This window comes from Lepidochelys kempii, chromosome 18 (genome assembly GCF_965140285.1).
Source record: "Lepidochelys kempii isolate rLepKem1 chromosome 18, rLepKem1.hap1, whole genome shotgun sequence".
Taxonomy (NCBI): Eukaryota; Metazoa; Chordata; order Testudines; family Cheloniidae; genus Lepidochelys; species Lepidochelys kempii.
Window position 1 is genome coordinate 12,528,126 of NC_136397.1, and position 26,224 is coordinate 12,554,349.

At 51.4% G+C, this 26,224-nt stretch overlaps 1 protein-coding gene across 4 annotated transcripts in view; it reads right to left on the reverse strand.

Moving 5' to 3' along the window:
* Positions 1–81: 81 nt before the first annotated feature.
* C18H1orf167 (chromosome 18 C1orf167 homolog) overlaps positions 82–26,224 on the reverse strand; it is a 29,905-nt gene continuing 3,762 nt past the window's right edge. Inside the window, exons 3-22 of one of the 4 annotated variants that reach the window (XM_073316936.2) lie at positions 21,088–23,042; positions 20,399–20,442; positions 19,566–19,785; positions 19,194–19,369; positions 18,552–18,649; positions 17,933–18,116; positions 16,500–16,681; positions 15,904–16,090; positions 14,737–14,947; positions 13,513–13,682; positions 13,235–13,358; positions 12,752–12,906; positions 11,302–11,510; positions 10,274–10,418; positions 5,706–5,973; positions 4,306–4,414; positions 3,820–4,057; positions 2,814–2,949; positions 1,843–1,953; positions 82–626 (exon numbers count right to left, since the gene is read on the reverse strand). In XM_073316936.2, the coding sequence (XP_073173037.2) occupies positions 567–626; positions 1,843–1,953; positions 2,814–2,949; positions 3,820–4,057; positions 4,306–4,414; positions 5,706–5,973; positions 10,274–10,418; positions 11,302–11,510; positions 12,752–12,906; positions 13,235–13,358; positions 13,513–13,682; positions 14,737–14,947; positions 15,904–16,090; positions 16,500–16,681; positions 17,933–18,116; positions 18,552–18,649; positions 19,194–19,369; positions 19,566–19,785; positions 20,399–20,442; positions 21,088–23,042 (4,982 nt within the window). In that variant the 3' untranslated portion in view covers positions 82–566. Of the gene's footprint in view, positions 627–1,842; positions 1,954–2,813; positions 2,950–3,819; positions 4,058–4,305; positions 4,415–5,705; positions 5,974–10,273; positions 10,419–11,301; positions 11,511–12,751; positions 12,907–13,234; positions 13,359–13,512; positions 13,683–14,736; positions 14,948–15,903; positions 16,091–16,499; positions 16,682–17,932; positions 18,120–18,551; positions 18,650–19,193; positions 19,370–19,565; positions 19,786–20,398; positions 20,443–20,848; positions 20,965–21,087; positions 23,043–26,224 lie in introns of those variants that run through there. The other 3 variants (XM_073316935.2, XM_073316939.2, XM_073316938.2) reach the window with 3 other exon arrangements.

Below are 26,224 nucleotides of genomic sequence, written 5' to 3' on the forward strand. Positions count from 1 at the left end.
TGGATCCTGGCATAGCCTTGGCCAGGGTGGAGCCATTTGTGATACAGGGTCACAGCTGAACCCCTGATTCAAAGGAAAGAGTGCGTGGCAGACCGACCTTTAATCAGAACTCATGTTCAGCACAGCCGGCAGCCTGCAACAGACAAGCTGCGTGCCCCCAGCAGGCCATTGGTCCTGCCCTGCACCAACACAGGCAAGACCAGTGGGCGAGGAGAGCGCCCAGCTAACTCAAGCGAATACGCCCCCGCCGCAGGCCAGGGAGGAGACAGGGTATCCTGTGCTTTGAAATTGAGCCCGGGGCTGGATACACTCTGTTCCGAGGAGTTCCTGGGCTCTTGCCTGGCAGGCCGATGTGGCACTAGCAGAGCAGGGACTGGCTCTGCCAGAAGCTGGTACCCACGGCAGCTGCCCGGCGGAGACAGTTCTGAGAAAGCACCATTGGCCGGCATTCTTGATAAGTGTTCAAAGGAGACACATACACACACACTACCCACGCCCCCCTTCAATACCCAGCCATATTCTCAGCTGGGCCAACGAGGTAAGCTCTGGCCAGTCCCTCCAGAAGCTCAGCAGAGTCCTCTGCCCTCCAGACGGGACACCGTCAGCTGGTGCCACCTTCCAAAGGCCTGAAATGGAAAAAGGGAGAAGTCAGACCCAGGTCAGAGCTGGGTAGCCCCCAGCATTCTGCACTGCAGCCCCAGCCACCTTCATCTTGATGACGACAGAGGGGGACTAGAGTTCCTGGTTTATAGTGCTCCACCTGGATGCCCCGGGTGAGACTGCATGGCCTAGTGGGCCCTGCCACCTCTACACACTGCGTTAGGCTTGGGCCTCGGACTTCTAACAACGGGCTCGGCGTGGCCTGGGCTCATGCAGCAGGATGTGACTGGGATCCCCTTCTTTTACGATAGGGCCCAAGAGCATTTGTCTGGATGCCTCCCTGCCACCCCTAGCCCTGGGGCTTGGCTCAGAGACCTGCCCCTCCGTAGCACTCAGGGAGACTGGCTAGAGCACAGAACCTGCTCCCAAGGCAGAACGATCAAGTCACACCAGCAGAGCCAGCCAATCTGCTGCTCACAGGTCAGTGTTAGACACAGCCTGTTTGTACGTGACCCTGACATTCCTCCACTTTCCTTGCAATACAGCGAGAAGGGGCCTGCAGTGAGATTTCCACAAACAGTTAATCCTGCAGCTTACTCTCCTTCCTGCACCCAGCTGACTGCAGGAGTGGTCCAGGGGGAAAGAACTTCCCCTGGCCCAGGCAAGCACCATGGGCTCTGGGCTGGGTCAGCAGCATCTCCCAACCAGCTTTACTTGCCCTGCTAGTTAGAACAGCATAAAACTGAGTCAGCGTAGTTTGGAAACAGCCTCCTAGTAACAGAGAGCACAGGGCACCTGCCAATGGCGTCGTCACACGCGGAACATGCTAATCCACACACCTCCCTAGACAACAGCAACCCCTCAGCCAGATTGAATAGCAGAGTCTCGGATTACTAACGCTTCATTAACCCTGTGCACCAACAGGCCTCAATCTGCTTTCCTCTTTTCCAATAAGGAACACCCAGAATGGAAATACCCAAAAACCGCCATTCCCTTCAGTGCTCTCTCTGCTCCCTCCTCTTCCTTGCCGTTCTGCCCACCTTCTACCAAGCCTTTTTAGGCTATAAGCTCTTTGGGGCAGGAGGTGTCTCTCACTAGGCATTTGTGATGTGCCCAGCACGATGGGGCACAAACTTGGTTGGGGCCTCTAGGTGCTCCCATAATACAAAAAATTTGTAGTCCACAGAACCGAAGCTTCAGCTACTAACTGGGAGATCAAGCGGACTAGCAGTAAGCTCCTACCCTGGCAAGCAGGCTCCGGTCTTCACCCTTCAGGAAACTCTGGGCCACCCGGCTTTGCAGGTAGCGCCTCCTCCAGATCCTCCAGCCCCATTCCAGCAGCCTCTGCCCAACCTGCGAGGAGAAAAGGCAGCACACAGAGGTTAGCTCCCTCTGCCCAGCACCGTCTGCCTCCTTGGCTTCCAGGTCCCTGCCCCTTCCAGCCCCGTTCTGTGCAACCCCTTCTCTGCTTCACACAATAACTGCCTTTGGCCAAATCTCTCTAGGTCCTCCAGAAGGCCCCCCCATGACCTGGAAATGCTGCTGCAGAGCAGCTGAGCCACCTCCTCCTAAAAAGCTGGCCAGCCTCCCCTCATCACTCACACCACATCCCTTCTACTGAGCTCACAACTAAGCTGAACGCTAACCAGACTCCTGTGGAAAACTGCTCAGTCACTTGGTTTGGGCCATGCATCTCGTTCCCCCTCCTCAGCCAGCTTTCAGGCTGTTTAGACTGCAAGCTCTCTGGGGCAGGGGCCCCTCTTCTTACCCACTGGCAAAGCAGCCTGCCCACCAGCAGCATTCTACGAGCAGTCAGCCAGGGGCCAGAGGCCAGCTGAAGGAGCACACCTGTTGCTGGGACCCTCAGGTGGGGCTCAGAACAGGTCCCAAATAGTCACTTGTCCAAGGAGGAGGAGGACAGAATATGGGGATTGCAGAGGTAAAGGGAGGAAGGAAGACACTGAGTAAGGAGGAGTGTGGGTTAGTAGTTTGTCAGCGGCACAAGGCAGGACTCCTGGGTTCTCACGCCACCCCTGCCAGGAATTTGCTGTGTGACCTTAGGTGCAAGCCACTTAATCCTCCCTGGGCCTCAGCTTCCCCAGCTGTGACGCGGGGATGGGGACTATCCACTCACCTCCCGGGAGGGTGGGGCTTTGAGAGGACAGACCCTGCAGGAGCATTCCCCTCGTGGATGGGCCCAGATATTCACTCACCAGCGCCCGCACGATCAGTGCCGTCCTGCTGGTGTCCTTCCACCGCAGCCACCCGCTCTCCAGCGAGCGCATCCTCCTGCCGGCCCGGAACTGGCGGAGCAGCACGTTGCATTGCCATCGTCTCAGGTACTTCGTCCTGGAGGCAGAGAAGGAAAAGGAACGTGCTCGTACTGATGGCTGCACTCACCCCAGCTGATGTTCTCCCTCGGCACAGACACAGCCGGCCTGACTGCTTCCCGAGGGCCTGACGCCGCTCCAAGGCCAGGATCGAGTGACGCCGGCAGTTCTTACCTCTAACCCACACTCAGCTCCTTACATCTAGTGACTGGAGACTTGTGGCCAGAAAGGGTGCAGTGGGAGGAGGGGGGACAAACTGGGACTCACTGCCCCCTCCTCTAACAATGACACAAGGCTCATCCCTGCTTATCTGGTTAGCACATTTAGTGCAGATAGGGGGGTTCAGTTAACAACGCTGCAGGGTTAAGGCCTCTATTTATCCACTCGATAGGTACGAGTTTCCCCCATGCTGCCCTGCCAATGTGCCTCAACGCTGACCTTGTATCAGGCCTGGACTGACACCCCCATCTTACTCTGCATGTTCCACAGCTTTCGGTCACTGCCCTCCTGCTCCAGATTCGAACCAGTGACCATCACCAGTCCACTGCCCCCGTCCCCTTCCCTGCTTCGGAGCCCCCAGAGCACAATAAATTGTTCATGGCGATTCCTCATGCTGACTGCCCCCCAGCAGAAGTATGGAAGCTAGGCACACGCACATAAATGCGACCTAAGAAATGCTCCTTCCATTTAAAGAGCCAGGCCCTATGGTCAGGGCCCCCATTGGGAAGGAAGAAGAAGAACGGGGATTTCAAGGTCTTGCTCGGTCAGATACGTCCATCTTCACGACCCAACGCTGACTGAAGGAAACAACCTGAAGGTGACAACACAGTTACCAGAGATTCCTTCTCCAGATCCCTTGGTGCTGACCGTGTTCAGACCCTGTGCTTACCCGAGCCGTTTTCTATACTGCTCATCTGGTACCAGCTCGGTGCCACCCTCCTGGGGCCAGGCATGTCCAGGTGCCCAGCCCACCACACGAGGCCTCTCCAGAAGCTGATGGACTGGCAGCCTCTGTGTCCTGCTTTGGTTTCTGTAGATCACCAGCCAGCAACGAAAGGCGCTGGGAAGGAGCCTATTGTAAGTCGCTGTGCTTGGTCCAAGATCCCTTTTTCTGCATTGTCTCGGCTCTGTGGAAGGAGACACAGCAATCACACAGGGCATGCCACCGTGGCAAGGAAAAGAGCCGGCAGGTGCTGTTCTCCCTTTAGCTCCAAAAGCCCCCAAAACAGACCACAGCCACCATCCTATTCAATTAATCATTTACAGAAGAGCTTGAGTAGATGGCTCCTTTCTAGACAGATACCCCCATGCTCCAACAACGCCCTGCTGTTCCCTGTATAGCCCCCAGACAGGAGGAAGCGGATTTGATTCTTACTGATTGACCAAGACAGGGGCATTTTCCTGCACTTCCTGGCTCCTATGAGGGTGCCCCGCTGCCGGGAGCTCTGGGACAAGGCAGCAGCTTTCGTCCAGTAGTTGCAGGCCTGAGGATAGAATTTACAAGGCAGCCATCAAGACCTAACACAAAAGCAAGGAGGGGGGAAACCCCCCCCACACACACACACGGTAGTCACACAAGCTGAGCCCAGGTGTGACACACCATGGTTCAGATCCCAGCAGGGCTGACTAAATCCTTAAAAATAAATGGAGTCTCGTGCAGTTTGCTGGCTGTGGGCCTGTCAGAAAGGACTGTGATAACCAAGGTCCGGTCTGCTCTGTGCAGTAGAAATTGTCCCGCGGCACCTTTCTTAGGAGCAGAGGATTTGTTCTAGTCCTTTTGGCTTGTGTGTTGTGCACAAGCTGGTTGCTGCGTTTCAGCAGGGAAGCAGCAGGTCTATAGCCTGAAAAGTATTCAAGCAGAGTCACCGTCCGTCACGTAGCCAGTCACACCATCAGAGCCCGTGTATCTAAGTTTTGAGACAAGCCCCATCGCCAGTCTCTGAGCCAAGTCACCCATCTGGGCTCTTCTTCAGAGAACAGAGAGTTGTCTCATACATAGGGCTCTACCAAATTCACGGCCATGAAAAACCCGTCACGGACTGTGAAATCTGGTCTTTTGTGTGCTTTTACCCTATACTATCCAGATTTCATGGGGGAGATGTGTATTTCTCAAATTGGGGGTCCCGACCCAAAAGGGAGTTGCGCGGGGGGGGGGGGTTTGCAAGGTTATTTTAGTGGGGGGGTCACGGTATTGCCACCCTTCTTTCTGCAATGCTTTCAGAGCTGGGTGGCTGGAGAGTGGCAGCGGTTGGCCGGGCGCCCAGCTCTGAAGGCAGCACCCGCCAGCAGCAGCGCAGAAGCAATACCAGACCGTGCCACCCTTACTTCTGCACTGCTGCCTTCAGAACTGGGTGATGGAGAGTGGCGGCTGCTGACTGAGGGCCCAGCTGTGCAGGCAGCAGTGGAGAAGTTAGGGTGGCCATACCAGACCCTGCCATCCTTCCTTCTGCGCTGCTGCTGGCGGCGGCTCTGCCTTCAGAGCTGGGCTCCCGGCCAGCAGCCACAGTCCTCCAGCTGCCCAGCTCTGAAGGCAGCAAGGCCACCAACAGCAGCACAGACGTAAGAGTAGCAGGACCACAACCCATCCTAAAATAATCTTGCGACACGCCCGCCCCCAACTCCTTTTTGGGTCAGGATCCCTCCTGTTACAACACTGTGAAATTTCAGATTTAAATTGCTGAAATCACGAAATTTACAATTTTTAAATCCTATGACTGAAATGGACAAAATGGACTGTGCATTTGGTAGGGCCCTACTCATACAGAACCTGCTCACCTGTTTCACCACAGCCATGGAGTCTAAGTGCAGGGCTTGATGCCCCCTAGTGGCCACTCTCCAGCGCTGAAAGGATTTAGCCCAAGCAGGTCTCTGTTGTTTGCTGTCTCTCTCTTCTTGTTGCCACTTCGTAGCTCTCAAGAATTCCATCCTCCAGCGGGCAAAACACAGTGTGAGGCTACGCTGCTGCCTGGCGAGCGCAGCCTGGGTGAGGGCTTCATGCTGCGTGGCTCCACGCCTGGTAACCTGGAACCAAGCAACTAGGACCCTGGAAAAGAATCCACAATCACTGGTTCCTGAAGTAACATTTCTGTATCAGAGACAAGCAGGCACCAGTCCGAGTCTCCTCTACCTCGTATCCTATGGGGTTATTTACAACTGCTCAAAGCAAATGCAAAAAGCTACCAGATCAGATTGCTCAGATTGGGGATACACCCACTTTCACCCTGTGCTGTCAAGTACTCCTGGGCAAAGGCACTGGGAGGATGAGGTCAAATAGCTCCAGACTTCTGGACTGTAGCTACTTTCTGCTGAATGCTCCCAATTACTTCACTTAGCCTTTCCCAGAAGGTTGCCTACCTGTACTTCCTGTGATTGGGGGAACATCAATTTCCTTCTGTCACATTTTAATGATAAGTCTTTGGAGTCCGTATTAATGCAAAGGCGCCTACAGAGTGAATATCATGCTCACAAGAAGTGTCCGAGCAAGAGCCCTGGATACTAAAACCCTGCTTTGCCCACAGAACAGATCCTGCATGGACACAAGCTACCACCATGCTGCCCTGCCGCTGCATTGAACCCCAAGAAGTGGTTCTTTCAGGTCAGGGTTGTGAAGGGAGATCAGCCTCTAGAGTCTATCAGTCCTGGCCTCTCTGCCAAGACTGTTTCCAGTGTCATCAACTGGAGGCCACAGTGGTGGATTAGCTGTGAGGGGGGACTCTCTCCATGGGGAACTGGAGCGAGAACACCCAACACTCATTTCAGATAGAACACTGACGAGCTATCACAATACTTGGCTGTTACACATGTGGGCTGGATTGGAACTGGTTGATTAGAAGTGAAAAAAGGTGGTTTTATCTCTGCTTTGTTTAGTATACGGCTCAGTTACGGGTTTGTCTATGCAGAGAAACTAGGCACAAGAGCTATTCCACAATAATGTTCTGTGTGGATGCTCCTATTCCAGAATAGCTATAGCACTTTCAATTCCCACCCTACCTTATTCCAGAATAACTTCCCCTTGTAGCCAAACAGTAACACACTGACACGAAACACATCAGAGCCTTCCGCTGCAGCTTCACCGGCCCATGCGTTTTCAGATTCTGGCCTGCTCCTTTGTTCCTCGTTCCCCCAGAGTTCCCATTATTCATCCCCTGCGCTGTAGGATTGAGGTGTAAATATTCTCCACTTGACGGGTCTCTCTGGAGATCAAGAGCATCTATAGTGGGTTATCCTAGCATGAAAAATGCCCCCCTCCGGAGGCGGCACAGCTCAGCCTGTAGCATGCCCAGGTGGGAAATCGGGAAGTGCTTCCTTATCAAAGATGCGCTCAGTGGAAAGATTATTGATAGACAGATGCGCTGCAGGCAGACGAAAGATTGCATCTCTCTCAAACATACCTTCTGGGGCGGTTGCTACATGGACTGAATTGCTAAACCAGTCAGGGTGAGCTTGTAGGCACAGGATATTTGTTTCTGCTGCTTTCTAATGGAAATTTGGCCCCTCACAAGAAAATCTATTCGGGCCAAATCCTGCAGTCCCAGAGCAGGGCTGGCCTTTCAGTGCACTGTAGCAGGATCCACATGGGGCAATAGTGGGTGGCCAGCTGGTTTGCAGAAGAGTCTCATGCTGGCTTGCCGTGCAGTAACTTGCCCCGTAGACAAGCCCCAAGTCCTTATCCCTGTTGACTTCAACGAAAGATAAGTACAAAATAGATGCTATATCATGCCAATCGTTTATATGGAGAACTCCTCATTGTTCTGCTTAAAATGTGCTGGTCCCGGCTGACGATCTCAGGGTCTGGCCTTTAGCTTGCGGCTCTGAGACAGACTACCAGCTTTACCTAGGGTTTAAACCACAATCCAGGTAAAAGGGGTCAGGATGAGATGTTTGTGATACTTCAGTGTATAGTTTCATGTCCTTGTGTTCTATGGACACTGCTTCTCTCCACAGGATCCTTTATTCTGATTTTTCACGCTAACAGAAATGGAAGCCAACCCGTCAGGTCCAATTCATCCCCAAATTTAGATTTTGTAAAAAAGAGATTTCACAAGAGCTCAGGCCATCAGAAGTATTCCTGTGCAGTGGGTACTGTGCAACTCCAAGGGAAGAGGGGCTTGCTTTTTAAACAAAGAACCATCTCTCTTGTTGTGTTTGCAACACACACACTGCAGCCCTGAGTTAGCGCAGGAGGGCTGGCAAGCGAAAGTGACGAGGGACAACCGTGACTTGTTTATCTGTGCTGCCTGCGCTGAGAAATGCAGAAATAGGGGATGGCAAATTAGAGGTTTTAATAATCTACCAAGTTATTTGTAACACAGTAAAAGAGAGGAGCACTTGCTTTTTAAACAGGATTTTTAACCTGATAGGGTGAAATTCTGACCCTAGTGAAGTCAATGGGCCTCAGTGGGACCAGGATTTCACTCAAAGTGGAAGAACAAAAATTCCCCTGTACCCAAGGCATGTCGAGTTAATTTTATTAATCCTTCGGGGTTAGTGAAGCCTGCACTAAGGACCTCAACCTCCACCCTGCAGCCATCACTTCCAGTGTTGCCGGGACAGTTTAGTCGGATCTTGCCTTGAAGACCCATCTCTATTAGGTAACCAATTTTACAGGCCCTCAGGTGATCGCTTAAGGCAGGTTTCACTGTAGTTTGATAATGGTGTCGCTCTCCCCAGTCCTCTCCTCACTGCTTGCTCACAACCTTGACGTAATCTGCTCTGCTGCACACGGACAGCATGTGCTGGGATAGCCACAGATTCCAGTACTTCACTGCACAGCCCTCTTCTCTTTCCTTCCGGATCTCCCAGGACACCTGTTCCCTTTGCCGCAGGGTCTGCTCATACCAGGAAGAGCGAGAGGACGGATCCGCCTGTCTGCCCCACGTCTCCTGCTGAGCACCAGCTTACAGCTCTGAAAGGCCCGCAGGGTCTGTGCCTGTAGAGATGACCATCAGCTCTCCTCTGCAGTACTGTACGTCTCCAGAGGCCAGCAGCTTTGTGGGCAGCATCCTCCTCCTGCTTGTGGGCTTGGAGAGCAGCGGCTTGACGGACTCTGAAGATTCCTTTCCTCTCAGCAAAGACTGCCTCTTCCCGCTCCAGCCAGCCTGAAAGGCTCGGAGGTTCTGCCTGAGTCACGGGCGCATTGACACTGTCCCATGCCAAGCTCGGAGATGCCTTCACAACAACAAACCTCTACTCTGAATACACCAGGTAGGGGGAAGGATTCAAACTGTGGGAGAGTCAGATCCACCAGAACAATCACCTTCTCCACAGATTCTTCCTACCAGCCCTACTCCCAACACACTCTTGGATCTTCTTCTCCAGCCCCATTCAACAGACTCTTCCCTCTTGGCTGAGCAGATCTTTCCTTCCTGCCCTGCTAGACGGACTCCTGCAGAGAGATTTTGTTTCTCAGGCACTCACTGCTGCCTGGGCTCCCCTCTTGCTGCCTGGGCTGGGATCCCAGGGATCCAGTAATAATTCCCTTCTGTTAAAGGATCTTCAAAAGGAAAAGCCTCTTGCTTTCGGCCATCAGAGAGCTGCACCTGGCTTAGCAAATACAATTGCCTAGAGCAGAGGCTCCTGAATTGGTACTGGCCACTAGGGGTTTATTAACCGAAGCCAAATGGCTAGAAGGCAACCAATTAACCTTTCTAAAGGTAGTGGGGTTCCTGGCAGCCGATCGAGGGGGCGCAGATGAGTCATTAGCAAGGCCTAGCTGTTACTATGTGTGCCCTGACACCTTCAGCACCGAGACTGGAGTGCCAGGCTGCCAGTGCCTTGTGTGCACAGTGGGCCCGATTCATCCCCAGTGTGACCCCATTGCCTTCACTGATTCAATGTAGTCTCGCAAAGGAGAAAGACAACCTAGAGAGAGCTGTTCAAAGAGGCTCCAATGGGACTGACCCTTTGTGGCAGAGATCAGAAGAGATTCTCTTGCTGAGGCAGAATAATCCTCCTCCTCTTTGCTCTCCCAGTCCAAGAGGAAATGGTCTAAGACATAAGAACTGGGCAGGCCTTCACAATCGCTCCCTCAAGCTGGGTCACTTCTCCCGGGATGCCTTGTCCAGTCAGGCGCATGCTTTCTCTCCGACTTCCTGAGAAACATCCAGCAGGGAGTGCTAGGCTATAGGTCACAGGCACCCTGAAAGAGCTCTGCCACACCAAGTGCTTCAGCAGCGAAGCAGGGGCAAAAGAGCGGAGGACGGGGAAGTATTTCTACAGAAACATCATTCATGCAAAATTCCCCTGAACTTTCACATCCAGCTCTACCCCGCGCAGATCAGATCCAGCTCTAGTAAATTACATTTCTGTTCCCAGGAAAGGCCTCTCAGGGGGAGCAGACAAACCTGCGCAAGAGGAGACGCTTCCAGCAGCAAGCAGCACTTCTCCACTTCACAGCTTGGCAGTGCCAGGCCTGCAGGACTGTCCTCTTCCTCCCCTGCGAGCTGTGCTGGGCCCAGTGCAGCTGCAGATCCCTCAAGGTGCACTGCTCTGGAATGGAACACAGGAGTCAGGCCAGAGCAGCCCACGAGATACAGCCACCTCACCAAGGGCAGGCAACAGCACAAAGACAGAACGGATCTGACGCATGCCCCGCACTCTGACAGACAGACTTGTACAGGCTTTGAAATCATTCCTTCCACACAAGCAGCTAGACAGGCTTTTAGAAAAAAAATTCCTAGCAGTGTGGTCTAGTGGTTTGACAAGGGAATGAGGAGTCAGGACTCCTGGATTCATCTCCTGCCACCAGCACATTGCGTTATACTGGGCAAATCACTTTGCCGCTCCTCTGCATCTCAGCTACCCCTGCTATAAAAGAGGATCCTTCCCTACCTCCCTGGGCATCATGGGAACTTACTGTTTGTAAATCACTTGGAAATCCTCTGATGAAGGGTACTATGGATGCAGGATTCTTACAGACTGCACAGGGCTGTATCCTGCTCCCACTGAAGCCAATGGAAGTTTTGACAATGACTTCAATGGGAGCAAGATCCAGTCCATTATGTTCAGTTCAAAACTGTGGTCACCCAGGACTTCCAAGTTGTCTCTACACATCACAGCCACTTGGAACTTTATAGTGACAGCAGGAGTAGAACTCAGAGCCTCCTGGTCCAAACTACCCGAGCCAAAGGAGAATCTCCATTAGCTATAAGCAGTACAGGGCATGTGACTCACAACCAAGCAATTCTGGTTGCAACCAGTAGAGGGAAGTGGTGCACATACACACTAATCTGTTCATTACTTCTGAGATCTGCAGACCAACACTAGGACTACAAGCAGGATTTCCTCCCAACCTGTTTGATATCATAATATCCTTCCCCTTCAGCCCCTTCTACACAGCATTCAGGGCCTGTTATGCCATGGCGTAACTCACTCTGCCAGCAGGTATGCCAGCACTGCAGGGCATCTGCTGCCTTTTGGCGGATCCAATGCCTGAATCGCCTGTCAGCTTCCACTTTCTGAGTTAGCCTCCGCTTCCACAGGTCAAAGGCAGCCTGGCAGCAATGGAGACCATGTTGTCTGGATGCCATGGCTTTCCGATTCTTATCTTCCACAACCCACTTGTGCCAGCCAAGAAACGCCCTGGGGTTGGGGGGAGGATGTAGGACACGTGAGAGGCTGGAGGAGCAGCTCGAAGAGATTTACTTTTGTATGTTAAGTTTAATGAAATACCCACTACTGGTGGGAGATTTCACTAACTTCTGGAATTACATCCGATTTGTTTTTAAACAGCAACCAGCTAAAGTACACCTGGAATGTTACTTGGTATTACTTTGCTGGGGGGAGAGTTCATACCCAACGTACTCACACTTGGCATGTGTGCCATGTCTCCCAGTCAAGAGCTCAGTATTTGACAAGCATTAATTAAGCTTCACAACACCTTGGGGAGTGGGCGTTAATATCTTCCCACATTACAGGTGGGCAGACTGAGGAACAGAGGTTAAGTGACCTGCCCAAGGCCACAGGTGAGTTGGTGGCAGTGCCAGGAAGTGACCGCAGGAATCAGGACTCCTAGTTCTCTGCTCTAACCAGGAGACTATGCTGCATTGTACTTGACAATGGTGGAATGTTGGCTTTGACTTTTCAGCTGACATTTGTTTAAAACTGCCTATGGATTTAGACATACAAATCCCATACATTCAATGGAAACCATGTGTCTAAATCCCCTAGGCGGTCTTGGTCATCTGAGCCTTCATGTTTTGGGGTTAATTTAGGCCCTAATGTTTCCTAATTGAGACACTTTGCTCAGTGCAGCTCAAAAAGGATTGGTCACCTACACAAACGAGAACAGTGGTGCGGGAGGGGACCTGCACCTGCTTCCTGAAGCACCCAGCACTTGCAGACAGCGGACAAGCTGGTCCACTGCTCTGTTCAGACTTGCCAGTCTCTACGAGGAGGTTCTTGGCCCAAACTAAAATGAGGGGTTCTGGAGAGGGGGAAATGAAGGAAAAGAAATACATAAGGTGGGGGAGGGAACCCTGGAAAAGCAAATCCTAGGTTCAATTCAGAGCTCAAGGTCCAGTTGGCCTAGTGCACAGAGCACAGGGCTGAGACTCAGGAGACCTGGGTTCCATTCCTTTAACTGCCACTGGCCTGCTGGGTGAGCTTGGGCAGGTCACAGCAGCTCTGTGCCTCAGTTTCCCCCTCTATAACATGAGGCTAATGATACTGACCTCCTTGGTAAAGTCCTTTGAGGTCTATTGATAAGAAGAGCTAGGGATTATTACTATTGCTATTTTCACCCAATAGACATTTCGACAGATGCTCTGGAAACAATTACTACAGAGTGTCAGAAAAGTATAAACTGGCTCTGGGGCCCATACCGGGACAGCAGAACGAGCCTGCCATGCTGCTGGATCTTTAGATGCTGCTGAGTCTGAGTTGACCAGACCAAGAAATATCTCTGCAGGAGTCGTAGATCTGCTTGGTACCAGAGGGAGCCACAGGGACTCTCCAGTTCCTCTCCAGAACTGTAACCCTGTAATGCAACAAACCAGAAAGGGGTCTGAAGTCCAGCACAGACACTGGACCCCATTCATCCTGCTTGCTCTTAATGCTGCTGTGACCGCACTCACCACTGCCAAACTCCTCCAAAGTACCCCTTCAATTTCTGAGTACCAGGAAAATCTCCCTGCTCATCTGCCACTGAGGCTGGCAAGAGGAGGGGGACGAGATGTGCAGAGATCTGCCAGTCATGGGAACCTCTTTGCCCAACTGAGAGCAGACTGGTGAGGGGTGGGGTTGGCAGGTGATTAAACCCAAAGACTTTTCCATAAATTGAGCAGCACGGAGAAATCCTTCACTACCTGCAGAGCGTCACCTTGGAACTGCATTTCTTCCCATGCGAAGTAACTGGTGAGAGGCTCGATCCTGCTGTCTGGTCTCCACAGTGCCAAAGCTTGGAGCTGGCCTCCCATAAACGGATTCTCTCTGCAAGACACAAGCACCAGGCTGATATCTCTTGACAAGCAAGGTAAGGAGAGAGCAGCTGGAGGGGCACTGGGCTGGGAGTCAGGAGAAAGGCAGCCATCCAGGCCATGTCTATCCATACAGAAGAGCCACCTCTTTCCAGGATCCAACTCACCCGACTCGGGGACTCTGTGGAGGAGTGGAGGCCTCTCCCACCAGCTCAGCTGGAACCACTGGGCAGCAGTGCTGCTGCAGAGAGCAGACAGACCGGGACAGGTGTGTGGTGTCCTCGGAGGTCATGAGGGAGGAGAGGCTGTTCTGACTGCTGTCACAGAAGCTGCTCTCCTGGTCAGAGGAAAGCACAAGGCTATGAGTTTAGTGCTCTGAGCAACAATCCCTCTGCTAATGACCTCTAACCTCTACGTTCACTCCTCTTTGCAGCGGAGCTTGGGGAGATCCAAGATGCATCCATCCTTCTGCTGCAGGAAACACTCGTCAGCCGCTATGTGTACAGGAACGTGGGCACACCTTTGGTGGAAAATAGACCTCTAACTAGCTACTATCTGCCCTGACCATGGATTGTCCCAGTACTCTGCATAGTCAGCAGGCGAGTACAGCAAAGCCTCCCATCTTGATGGCTCCTCAGAGGCTGGCAGCATGGTGGAAAGTAGAACAGAGCCCAGCAGCTCTGCAGTCCGTTTCCCATGGCAGCCAAACCAAGAGGTCCATGTATCCCCTCCCACAACTGGCAGAGATCTCTGTACCCTGTGCCTTCTAGCTGCCATGCAGTGAGTATACAGCAGAACCCACCCACCATCAGCTGCCTTGTGCCTGCCCTCTAACCCCTCACTTAGGGGACTGGCGTGACCGTATCTGCCTCTGAGGACACTTAGCACATGGATTCCCCGCCATCAGAGCCTTCAAGTCTAAGGCCAAGGCAGATCAGCTTGTTAGTGTGGGGACTGTGTTGAAGTAGAAACTTTAGAGTCAAATCCCAGCACTTCAGTGCTGTAAGGCAGTACCCCATCTGTACTGAGCCCTTCTGTGCCTCACTTTCCCCATCTTTGAATGAGGACAATCATATTTACCCATCTGGGCAGGGCACTTTGGGATCCTCAGGTGAAAAGCACAAGGTCAGTGTGACGTTGGCATGGTGATGGTGAAGCACAGAGTGGTGCAGTGGCTTGCCCAAGGCTGCACAGCTAGTCAGTGGCAGAAATATAATCTAGGTCTCCAGACTGCCAGTGCACTGCTTTCACCACTAGACAGGACTGTCTCAAAGTATTATCAGCCTGAAACAGACCCCCAAGGTCCCTGCTGGATCTGAACTTCCCTGCTTTTATATTTGCATCAATACTTCCCTGCAGCACAGAGAGGACTGTCAGCAGGACTCCCTCACCTTTTCCAACGAGCCATGGGAAACAAGAGGAGCAAGAGCGCTGCTGTGGAAGCCGGAAGAGAGAGAAGACTCCTCAGAATCCAGCAAGGCAAGAGGCTCCTCAGGAGGTGCCCTGAGATTGTGGTTCAGAGGATTCAGCTGAAGAGTCCTCTGGCGCCACTGTCTCAGAGCGTCCCGCAGTCGGTGCTGCTCCAAAGCCTGAGAGAAGGAACTGAGGAGAAGGAGAGGGTAAGGAGAAGTTTGCACAATGGCTTAGCGGACTGGTGCTGGCTAAAGGGTCTTTCACCTCAAGGTTACCCATTTAAACCCAGCCCAGGTGAGCAGTGACGAGTTACCATGGGTGTGGTCTGACCAGGGAGCCACCTGATGGAATCCACCATGGTAACTCGCACTAATAGCCCCTACGCTGGCAGTCTCAGCAGAGAGGCCAAGGACTGAGTGGAACATGGAGACTGCTCCGCTCTCTAGATCACTGAGACATGCTGGTGGGGCAAAGCGGGGAAGCCTGTCCCGTGCTGATTTCTGAATCGATGGGTGATGGGTTCTAGCATCAGCGTCCACCCCTTCATTTCCAGACTCAGGGCCTGCCCCTGCACTGCAGCAGCAGGTCCTGGTGAAGGTCCTTGAAGAGCCAACAAACTGTCCTTTGGAATGTCTGCCCTTCACACAGTGACGTACCTGGTACCGTGGGCAGCAATGAAGACATCTTCCCCATTGTACTAGATATACGACACAGGTGTGTGTAGCATAATCTCTAAAAGTCAGAATCGACGAGAAGGAAACCTCACACGCACGTTTCAGGGGAGTACCGCAAAGGCACCTTCGGCAGCAATTCCTCCCCCCCACTCCTAGAGAGTGCCCTCTCCTGGCACAACAACCCAGAGCCCCTCCTGGCACCGTCTTTGGTTGGCATTGATAGCGCACATACACAGACCCACTCTGGAAAAAGGTCTCACTGGGACACAATAAGCCCCTAATAGGCTTTCAATAGGTTAGACGGATCCCTTCAGTTCATTTATTTGAATGTAATTTCATCTGTGTCATCAACAGAGAGACTCTACGGCAGACACAATCTGAGAGGCAAAGTGATTTCTTACTCAGGGACCCAGAGGAAATCTGGACCCCAAGAATCAAGGTGTTCCCTAAGCATTTGATCCTAACACTCACTTAGCTCGCTGTTGCTGAAGGAGCCTCGCATTCCACAGCAGAAATATCCTCTGGAGCTTCATTCGCTGGTAGAGGTCATCTAAAGAGACACCTCTTTTCCACAGGTGGCTTCTCCTTACAGCCAAGCATAGCTGAGCTTCATCCTCCTTCACCGCAGGCCCACTGGCAGCTGAGCTAGCTTGTTGTCCTTTACAGGTCACAGACAGACAGGAGAGAGAGAGAAACCATTTGTCAGGAGTGACTCTTCAGTGCTCAGAAACTCAGCCTGACACAGGGGACAGCCACCGACTCCCCCACCGCACAGCTTCCTTTCTAGATCTCAAAGTAAATTATTGCCAGGCTTTCTTCTAGACTTATCAACAGGATCTCAAATCTTCCTGCAGCAACACTAATCTGGCCAAGGGGGACAACCCTCTTCCTGACTCGGCACTTCACGTTAGGATCACATTCCATCTTGAGGGTAGCCGACTTGTCTCATGCTGCCCTGCAATAAGCTTCCATCCAGTCTCCAGTGCGCCACATGGAGAGGGGAAAATGTAGAGGCACATTAGTATCTTCTGATCTTAAGATGACTAGATAGGCCCTCAACGCCTCACCATAACATCTCCTCTGCCTCAAGATAAACAAGTTCACAGCTGTCATCTTGTCCACTTCTCTGAGCTGCAGCATCAGGACCCATTGCTGGAAGCACTTCCTCAGGGACTCGGCCCTGTGATGCTCCAGGTTCTGTCTGTACAATGCCTTCCGCTCAACAAACTGCCTCCAGGCACTGAAACACCTGAGGAGACCAAAGAATAAAATAAATCAAGCGGCAACAGCTGGTTCTCTGGTTATTTCTGCCATGGAACTTTTGTGAATCAGGCGTCTCTTGTCCTTAACTCATTCCTGGAGTGCTTGGGTAATGTAGGGGTCTGGGGAGAATGCCAAGCATCTTCCACTTCTAGGTCCAAGGTCTGAGTCCAGACCAAGACATCTTACCATTGGATGGCTATTGGATGGCCTACATGAAATGAATTGGGGGTTTCAGGCCAGTTCCCAATGGATGGGAATCCACTGAACCCAAACTGTAACTAGCAACTGGCCCCCTTATTGACAGTCTCAACAGAAAAGTCAATAACTGGATGAGCCACAGAGATGGAAGTATCCTCTCAACCCTCGTTGTGCTCTGCCCAGGTCAATGGTGAGGCCTCTGAGTGGGGTTGTGCAGGGGAAGCTTGAACCAGTATGGCCTGTGCAGTACCTGGTCTGTGGATAAACAGAGGATTCAATCAGACGGGACCATTGCAATCATCTACTCTGCTCTCTTGTATAACACAGGCCATAGGAGTGCCCTGAATTAATTCCTGTTTGAACTAGAGCAGATCATGTACAAAAGTATCCAATCTTGATTTCAAAATTTCCAGTGATGGAGACTCCACCCCAACCCTTGGAAAGTTGTGGTAGACTTCGGCCTACAACACTAAATTCATACACACAACACATTTAGTCTTCAATGTCGGTGCTGTGAGAAAGGGACTGGGTGAGGCACTATCGAGTGAAGGGAGACCCCAGTGCTATTACCGTACCAGCCTTTTTCACTTCTGGAGACCTGGGTTCGAGTCTTGGATTGGGCCAGGAAAGGAAAAGGAGTTGGGTTCTTCTCTCCAAGTCCCCATTTGCCCACATCACAGACTCGCTGTGCTGGCTGGAACAATTCCGCATGGTTGGCAGTCTCAGATTTGGTCACTGGACTAGCAGAGCTCAGGTTTGAAGTGCCTTGGCTGAGTTATGCAAAGCAGCTCGCCCCGTATTGGTCCATGCTAGGTCTGTCTTTAGCCAATGTCCTCACACCCTCCCCATGAGCACTGACTTAATCCTCAAATATTTAGAGCAATAAGCAAGGGGGACGGGCTTTGTCTAGAATTCGATAAGAATCATTCTGGGTCGCATCTCTCATTGCCAGGCTCCTGCCTGGGTTGTCACAATAGAACACATTCTAGACTGAATCCGACATCCCCAAGAGAAGGAAGATGGGTCCCATTTTGCTTACCGGATGGCCAGCTCTCTCCGGATCTGAGTCAGCAGTGGCAAAATCCGCTCGGTTTCCAAGCTCCGTGAACGCCATGCCCAGAAAAGGATCTGTAGCTGCTTCTTCTCCAGCAAGGCACGAGCTTCCTGAACTCTGGCCTCCTCTTTGTCCAGCAGCTCCTTCTGCAGGCGCCACAGTCTGAAAGCTGCTGTGTTACAAGACCAGAGAGAGAGAGAAAAAACAAGAGAAAAATCAGATCTGAAGAGAAGAGCTTAAAACATTTTAGCACCATCAACGCAAACATCCACCGGCAGGACTCCTGCTGGGAATGGCCAGGCACTGCTGGGAGGAAGTTCACATTGCTGTAGCCAGAGCATCCGCTACAAGCTAATCTCACTGAGGAGATGACAGAGGAGATGTTGAAACAGAACAATAGGCGACCAATCCTATGAGATGCTGAGCAGCCTCCTCTCCCACCAGAGTCAATGCCCAGCACTTCACAGGATCAGGTCCTGAACGGGCAAAGACAAGGCAGTAATTAGACATCAACTGAGAAATCTCCTGAAATGCCACCATCCTTCCAGCCTGGGAGCATACTGTTTAACTGCATGTGTTTGAATGCTCTGGAGCCAGTGCTTACCAGCCAGCCGCCTCAGGTCCCTGATGGCCTGTGCCCGCCGACAGAGCTCATCTGCTCTCTGCCTGCAATGAAGCTGCATCCACAGGTTTGCCTCCACCCTGAAAGAGTCCCAAGCTTGCGTTTAGCCACAGAACCTGCCAGAGAGGGAGCTCACAGACCCAGACAGGGGGAGGGGTTACAATCAAGGCCTCCCTTTCCACCAGGGCTGCTTCTAGCTTTCTGGATTCAGCTCTTCTACCATAGAACCTGAGCAAATAGGTCTTTCCCTTTGCTCAGTTCATTCCCCTGCCAGGGATTGATGACAAGTCTGATTCTGACTCACCAACCCCTGCTCCACACGTATGGATCGCAACTGGACCCAAGAAATGACCCTGGGTTTCCCTCTTGTCCCCTCTATCAGAGGCACAGAAATTTTACCACAGCTAGCACGGACGAGCCTGAGGTAGGATCCTCCAGTGCTCAGTAGCTGTAAGTGTAAATTCCCACCCTGGAAATCTCTTGTATCCACAGAGGTGAGAAGGATTGTGCCATCAGCTCTTCCTTCATCTGAGGTCTTCTTGCTAAAGAGAGTTCCTCTGCCTCCAGCTCCAGCCCCGCAACCATCCAACACAAAGAGTCATTGATGAGAAAATCCCAGCTTACCTACTGTGCCATGCAGCTTCCTGCGGGGACCCTGCTGTCAGCCGGCACCACACTGGGGCTGTGACAGCTGGACCTCTCCCCAGTCCGACAAGACCCACTGGCGACTCTTTGGTGAGAGTCACTGGCTCCTGCTGGGAGGTTTGGCTTTCGTTTTGCTTCACCACAGCTGACTTCCACTGAAAGAGGAGCGACATGGCGAGACCTGCCTGCATCAGAACCCCCGGCTCCGAATCCACTCTGCACTGAATGTAGCATTGTGCACCCTTTCCTCATCATGTGTATGAGCAGCCATTCCCCTGCCACTTCCCTCCCTTCTCCTGCCCTCCTTACTGCGTGACAGCATTTCCTCTATTGTCCCCTGCCCATCCTTACCCTGTGAAAGCTGACGGCCAGCACAGCCAGGGAGTGTCTCCGCTGGGCAATCTCCATCTGCACCTTCCTCAGCTGCACTGCCCACTGTAGGGCCCCAAGCCCCTTGCGAAGCTGCTGCTGTCTGTAGAGCTCCCTAGCTGCAGTCCTCTTCCTGAGGGTGTGGCTGCTCCAGGCTTGGAAACACCTGGCTAGTCGTCGCCTATTACCCAGCAGCTGAGAACTGAAACAGAAACAAGGGACTGAACTCCAGTATGAGCAAGGAAGGTCAAATCCAGCCAAGACATATCAGCAAGACTCCATCCACTTGACTAGCAATCTCCACCTCAGCTAGTCCTCTCATTCCCAGGGACTAAGTGATCCCAGTCCTCTCCAAAGCAGGTTCCAGACCATGTACTCAGCCACAGCCCTGCACCAAACATGGGCGTAAGTATTGCCAAGTTAGTGGCGCTCTCCCCTCTTATCCCAAAGGTTGTGGGTTCAAGTCCCTTCTCAAGGCCTTAGCTATTGCTTGCTCTCTGCTGACCATGCAATGAGTTCAGCTGAAGAAGCTGCACTACTAGAGGGGAACTTTAAACCAAGGGTTGCCTTCTGCCCACTGCTGGAGCTACCCAAGATGGAAGTCCAAAGACATGCCAATTTTTTTTTTAAAGCATACTCAGTTCTGGATGTTGCAGCCATTTATTCTCCAAGGGCTAACTACTCTCCCAACTCTACGTGTTCCAGGTAATATTGTGGCACATTCCCTGGAACCATAAGCCCCAGGCAATGTTCCATGGCCACACATTTCCAAAGGCAACTCCCCACTCAACCCCCTCACCCAAAGCCCTTTTTACCTTCTCTCTTTCATCTCCAAACACGAGACGTTGTTCTCTGGATCCTACAGGTAAGAGCAGACAGTGACGCACTGGTATTAGCTGCAAGAAGTGCCGGTCTCACAAGTACTAACAACCCCAAGGTGGAAGAATCAGGCTGTGGTCACATGATGTGCAACCTCACACAGCCACTGTGGTTGGGAAACTAACGCTCAGCCATGAGGCAGGGCGGTCCCAGCTGACTGCCCCAGCTCATCCTATGCTGAGTATATCCTTGCTTTGCAAGTGCTTCCTTTAATTTCAGCACAAAAGAGAGTGGGAGAACTGGGCCCTCTGTGCTCCATTGCCATGCCTGCAGCAGAGTTAGCCATCATGGTGCTTTCCCTCCCCTGAGCCGGGAAACGTAAAATGCAAAGGTGATCTTTGAGAATAAGACACTAGAGAGAGGGAAAGGGAGATGGTGACACTTACACATGTCAGAGATACGATACAAGACCAGATGGGCCACTGGTCCGTCCCCTGAGGGAAGGGAAATGATGGCTGCAATTATTCTTGGGGGCTCTCCCATGGCCCCGTATGGAGATTCATCCCCACACCTCCTTTCCCTCAGCACCTCCATTCTTCACCTCCAGCTGCTGCTGGTGAAAGGTGGAGACGAACACAGGAGGGTACAGGAGAACCTGGATGCTGTGCACTGACAGGGTCCTCACCCGTGGTAGTCTTCTGTCCTGCACCTGGCTGCTTTCCTCACAGTTCTGCAGTTCCCTGTTGCTCCTTTCTGCAGGAAGCTTCTCAGATTGGTCCCAGTCTGTGTTGAGCCCCTGATCCATGCAGAAGGCCTCCTGGGAGCGTTCTTCATTTTCTCCCTCATTGGTAGCGTTCGTATCATCCACGGCAGTGGCAACCAAAGAATATTCACCAGGACCTTGCCTGGCTGTTACCCTGAAAGGGCTGTAGCTGGGACTAGTCACAGACTGCCTGTTATTCACCATGGCTATTCTCCTGGCTGCAGACGATACGATGTCACATGCCTCTGCTGACTCTCCCTGGTCTTTGCCATGAGGCTCAGAGGTGCCGACGTCTATGGAGCTCATACTGAGCGGCTGGACTTGACCGATCCCTGCATCTCCAGAAGGAGACTGGACTCTCAGATGCACTTCCCTTGGAGTCCCATACACAGCTACACGGACATTCATTGGCGCCCTACCCTCTTGTGTCTCCAGTGACAGCTGCAAGCTATCTGGGTCTGGGCCAGATGGAAGGGCCTTCCTCCAATGCACGGAGCAGGGCGACTCTTCCACTCCAAGTGGCTTTTCAGGGAAAGTAGTTTTTACACGGCTGAGCGTGCCGTTCGTTTGTGGAGCGTGCTGTACCTGAGATTTATACCTGAGGTAGGGAGACCAGTCACGGGAACTACCTGCGTCTGTATCAACCAGGTAGACCGAGCTGGCATCAGCACAGGGGGTTTCTGGCCAGATTCCACCTGAAACCTTGGTTCTTTGCGCATATAATTCAGTATTTCTGCACCTGTGACAGAGAGAGGTAGGTTCGGCATCCCCCACGTCACCAGTCACTGAACCAAGACCCCAATCCCTAACAAATGGGGGACCCCATTTCATTCTAGCCTGCTTAGCACTGCTCTGTTCTCTAGCAAGGTCCTCTCCCACACTCAGGACAGCAGATGTAGAGACCTCGGGGGCAACGCACAACCTGCAAGCTAGTGGAGAAGACCTGGACTCCAAAGGGAGGGAGCTCCATATCCCCATTAAAGCAGCTTCTTCCTTAAGCCTCTGGATTGAGCAGTGCAGGCTGGCAGAGGTCTTGGAGGACTGCAGGACAGACTGAAGGGCCACAGAGCGAGGAAGGGACTCTGCCAAGCTGCGGGGACCCAGTTCGACCAAGGTGAGGGCAGGCCCAGGACAACAGGAGTTCACACTTCCTCTGGAGCTCCCTGGAGAGAGACATACCATTGGGCTGTGGTGGGGGACAAGCCCAGCAGAGGAGATTACAGGCACTACAGCTGGGGAGAGGGAATCTGTACTGGATAGTAAAGGATTCCCATAGTCTGCATCATAAGCAGCGAAAGGTCCATGTTGCTGCTTTTTCACTTGTTGCTCATTGCTCTGGTTTCCTCCCTCTGGAAGGTTATGGCAGGTGGAGTGCACAGAGGACTGGTCCCAGGGGCTAGACCCCTCCTTTGGTCTCTTCTTGTGCTGCAGGCTCCTCTCCGGGAGGTGGACACTCACATTCTCCTCACTCCCTGCTAGCCCAGCCGTGTCGAAGCGGAAAGGTCTCCGCTGAAGATCCACGTGGGGTGGAGCTGATGAAGGCGGCAGGGGATTACCACATGCCACCTTTCCAGAGCTGCCCCGCTGCAGCCTGCAGTTGAGGTTATTTTGCTGCTGGGAGCAGGAGGAGGAGAGCTGGTTGGTAGCAGCCCGGAAAGGCTGAGAAGAAGGGCAAGAGAGATTAGTCTGTATCAGGCTGGGATCCCTCTTCTTGGGGCCTTTGCTTTTTACAGCTGGTGCTCTCCTGCCTTGCTCCGCTTGCCAGCCAGGGGTTACAGTGAATGCAGCAGCATTGGCCCACCGATGAGTAGCTTCAGCGCGGCTTCCAGCGCCCAAATACAGATTTATGTTCACGTTCTTCTGGACTTTTCCGTGCTCTAAAGAAAAACAAGAACCGTTCTTTTCAAGGGAGCATCAATAATTCATCACCACATCCCCAACAGCTTTCCACGCACCTCAGGGACTCCCCATATAATGAACCTCTCTGATCAGCCTCAGTCCCCAGCACTGAAAAGATCATGTACACTATTGAGTTCCTGTTAAAGAGAGAGACTTTCTTCTGGCAGGGCAGGAGGAATTTCAAGGGGACAGCCCGAGATCTTAACAGGAGCCTAGGGAAAGTGGGATCTCTCCTAGCATTATTATTCTTACACTTGCAGCCACCAATAGATAAGGCCCTAATTACTCTTCAGCTCAGAATGCTTTAGCCAGAACCGAGACTAAATACAGGTTTTTGCTAGTAAGATGCGAATACAGTTGTCCCCTGGCCAGTGCACACACTAGTCTGTAGATGGTTTTCTATAGCATGGGTAGGCCCAGTTGCCATCAAACTAACACGTTTCTAGCAAGAACCATGTTTCAATAGTTCTGGACAACGTGGTTTGAACTGGAGCATGGACACTCCCTCATCTTTGTCTGCAGGGCTTGGGTCTCTCATCCACATGAATTCCTCCTGGGCTGGGTTCATGATAATGCCCTGAGCTGTTTCGAGTACAGTTCAGTCTTGCCGCATGGATGCGACTGAACTGCGTTTTACTCAGGTTCCCAAATCATGCTACAGTCTGGCAAGAGTCCAAGGCTGCAGCACATTTAGGAATCACAGTTTAGTCTCATCTACATTACAAGACCAGAGCATGTTTTAAGTAGAACTACAGTGCACACAGGTCCCTAATTAGCAGTCTTGCCTCTGTTCAAATCCCCTCCAGGATGTAGGCTCATACCCATTGCTGATGCTGCAGTACTAGGGGGTTGTGTGCTTTCATTCCTCTGTCTTCTGTAAGAAGAAACTGTTGCCATTCACCCCCTTTTTAATGCTTACAAGGAGGAGTCCCCACTACTCCATCTCGCTGGACTGCTGGTTGATTAAAATTGGAAATTACCCATTTACAGCCACACAAGGCAGAGCACCAGAAAAAAGTAGGGGGAATTGAAGGAACAGCTTGAAGTGAGCAGTTTAACCGTTACTTTTTTTTAAAATGGGCAGTGAATGTGAGCTGAAAAGTACATTATGAAATACACTCACACCTGCACCCCTCTCTCTTCAGCAAACTCAATGAATCAGGGGGGGAAAACGCCAAAGCTGACTGTGAAATGAATATCAATCATCTTTGTCACATCAAGAGTGTTTTGGAACAATATGCTCGAAAGCCAAATATGTATCTTTAGTTGGGTATTACACACTAAGGCTTAATTTCTAGGCTATCATCCTGTCTCCCAGAAAAAGGCCCAAACAGCCAACTACCAACCTCGGCTATCTCTCTTTGCAAATGGGCTGCTGGTCCTTCTGACACAGAAATTCAGCCAACAATCTGATCAAAGCTGGGAAAGAGACACTCATTCGCTGATACTCCAATTATCTTTGGGAACGGCTGTCACTGTCTTTCATATGTTCTCAAACATATTGCAAAGGGGAAGATTTTAATTAGGGGCTGGCATCGCAAAAGTGAACAGACTTTCCACAAGTTTCCAGAGTGGCACTGGCTTCTCAGTGCCTATTCTTGCATAAAGCATAATCACAAAGCACAGCACGCTGGCGCTTCAGAAAAGGATTCATTGCATCCCAGGAATTTCCACACAGCTAGCAGCATGTTGCTAAAAAGGGGGTTTAATAACAGGCCCAGAATCACAAAGGGACAAGCCCCTTCAGGTGCTATGTTTCCTTCCATCAATGCTCACCACAGGGTCACATCAGTCTGCTTTTAAGTTTGAGAATCTAGAAGTTACAAGCAAACGATCTCTCACATATAGACACATATGCTATCCCAATCCTCATTACATTTCTTTCTGCCAAGCACTAGGTCCTTAACACATGGCCAGGATTAGATTTTAACAACTATTTTTACCCAACTCATTTAGACCTTGTATGGACTAGAAAAAAATGGTGTCTATTAAATCCACAGTAACTAACATATGTTAGCTAACCCTTCTAGAAACACCACTCGGACCCTAGTGTAGATGCAGGTTAACACTTTTAAATCAGGATTAATTGATCAAAGCCAACGAGATTTTTAAAAATGTCTAGACTAGGAAAAGAGATGGCTTAACAGAGACATAGGTCAAACTCAGCCCCAGATTTAGGCTTTGAAATAAAAATAAGTATTACAAACCCTACGACAAATGGACTTTTTGTTGTTGTTGTAATTCCAATGACAATAAGCAGGATTTAAAAAAAACAAACAAATAATTGCAAACTAAGTGGTGCAGCCTTGAGCTAGTGCACTGGAACTGGAAAAACTAAACCAACTAGAAACAAAAGTGAAACTGACCAATCTATTTTCAATGTCCACACTGAAAGGAAACAAACAGCATAATTAACCAAAAGTCAACTGGATTGTTTTCAATTCATCCCCTTTCAATACTATGAGACGTTATCAATAACAAAGGGGACCTCTATTGTTAAAATACATAACAAACAAACATGCAGCACTTCCATCAGATCAGTGGGTTCTTTCCCCATCCACAGAGACTTAAGGTGGTAGATTTTACATTTCACAGGTGAGGAAACTGAGACATACAGCAGTGACTTGCTCAAGGTCACACAGTGAGTCCGGGGTAGAGATGTCTTGATTGCTCAATGCACTAGACCACCATGCACATGTAGGGCTTTTAACCCAATATTGTCCCTTGAAGTCTCAGAGAGACTCACAAATGTTACTTTGCTGAGCTGGAAAAAGGGTGGGTCTGCCATGGCTGCTAAGTGATGATCAGACCCTCTCTCCCCATCATTTTGCAGCATTGTATGACTTGCACACTCCGCCTGCCAACAACCAGACTAGCTCCCGTGGTGATCCACCCGAAGTACTAGAAACTGTACCTGGTTGGGTTTGAGGGAAATCTTTCCCTGGGCCGAGCCTCAAGGAGCCATGCTAAGCTTTCTCAGCAGGAAATCACTCTGGCACACATCCCAACCCCCACAGCTGCACGTCCCGGTGTAGTTCATATCGACCGTGGGATTGTCTCTCCTTTTGTGCTAAACCACCTCTCCTGTATGAAGTTACTCACTCCGATAGCCACCACAGGACATGCCACTCGCTCCAGCCAGAACCTCAAGGACGAGAAC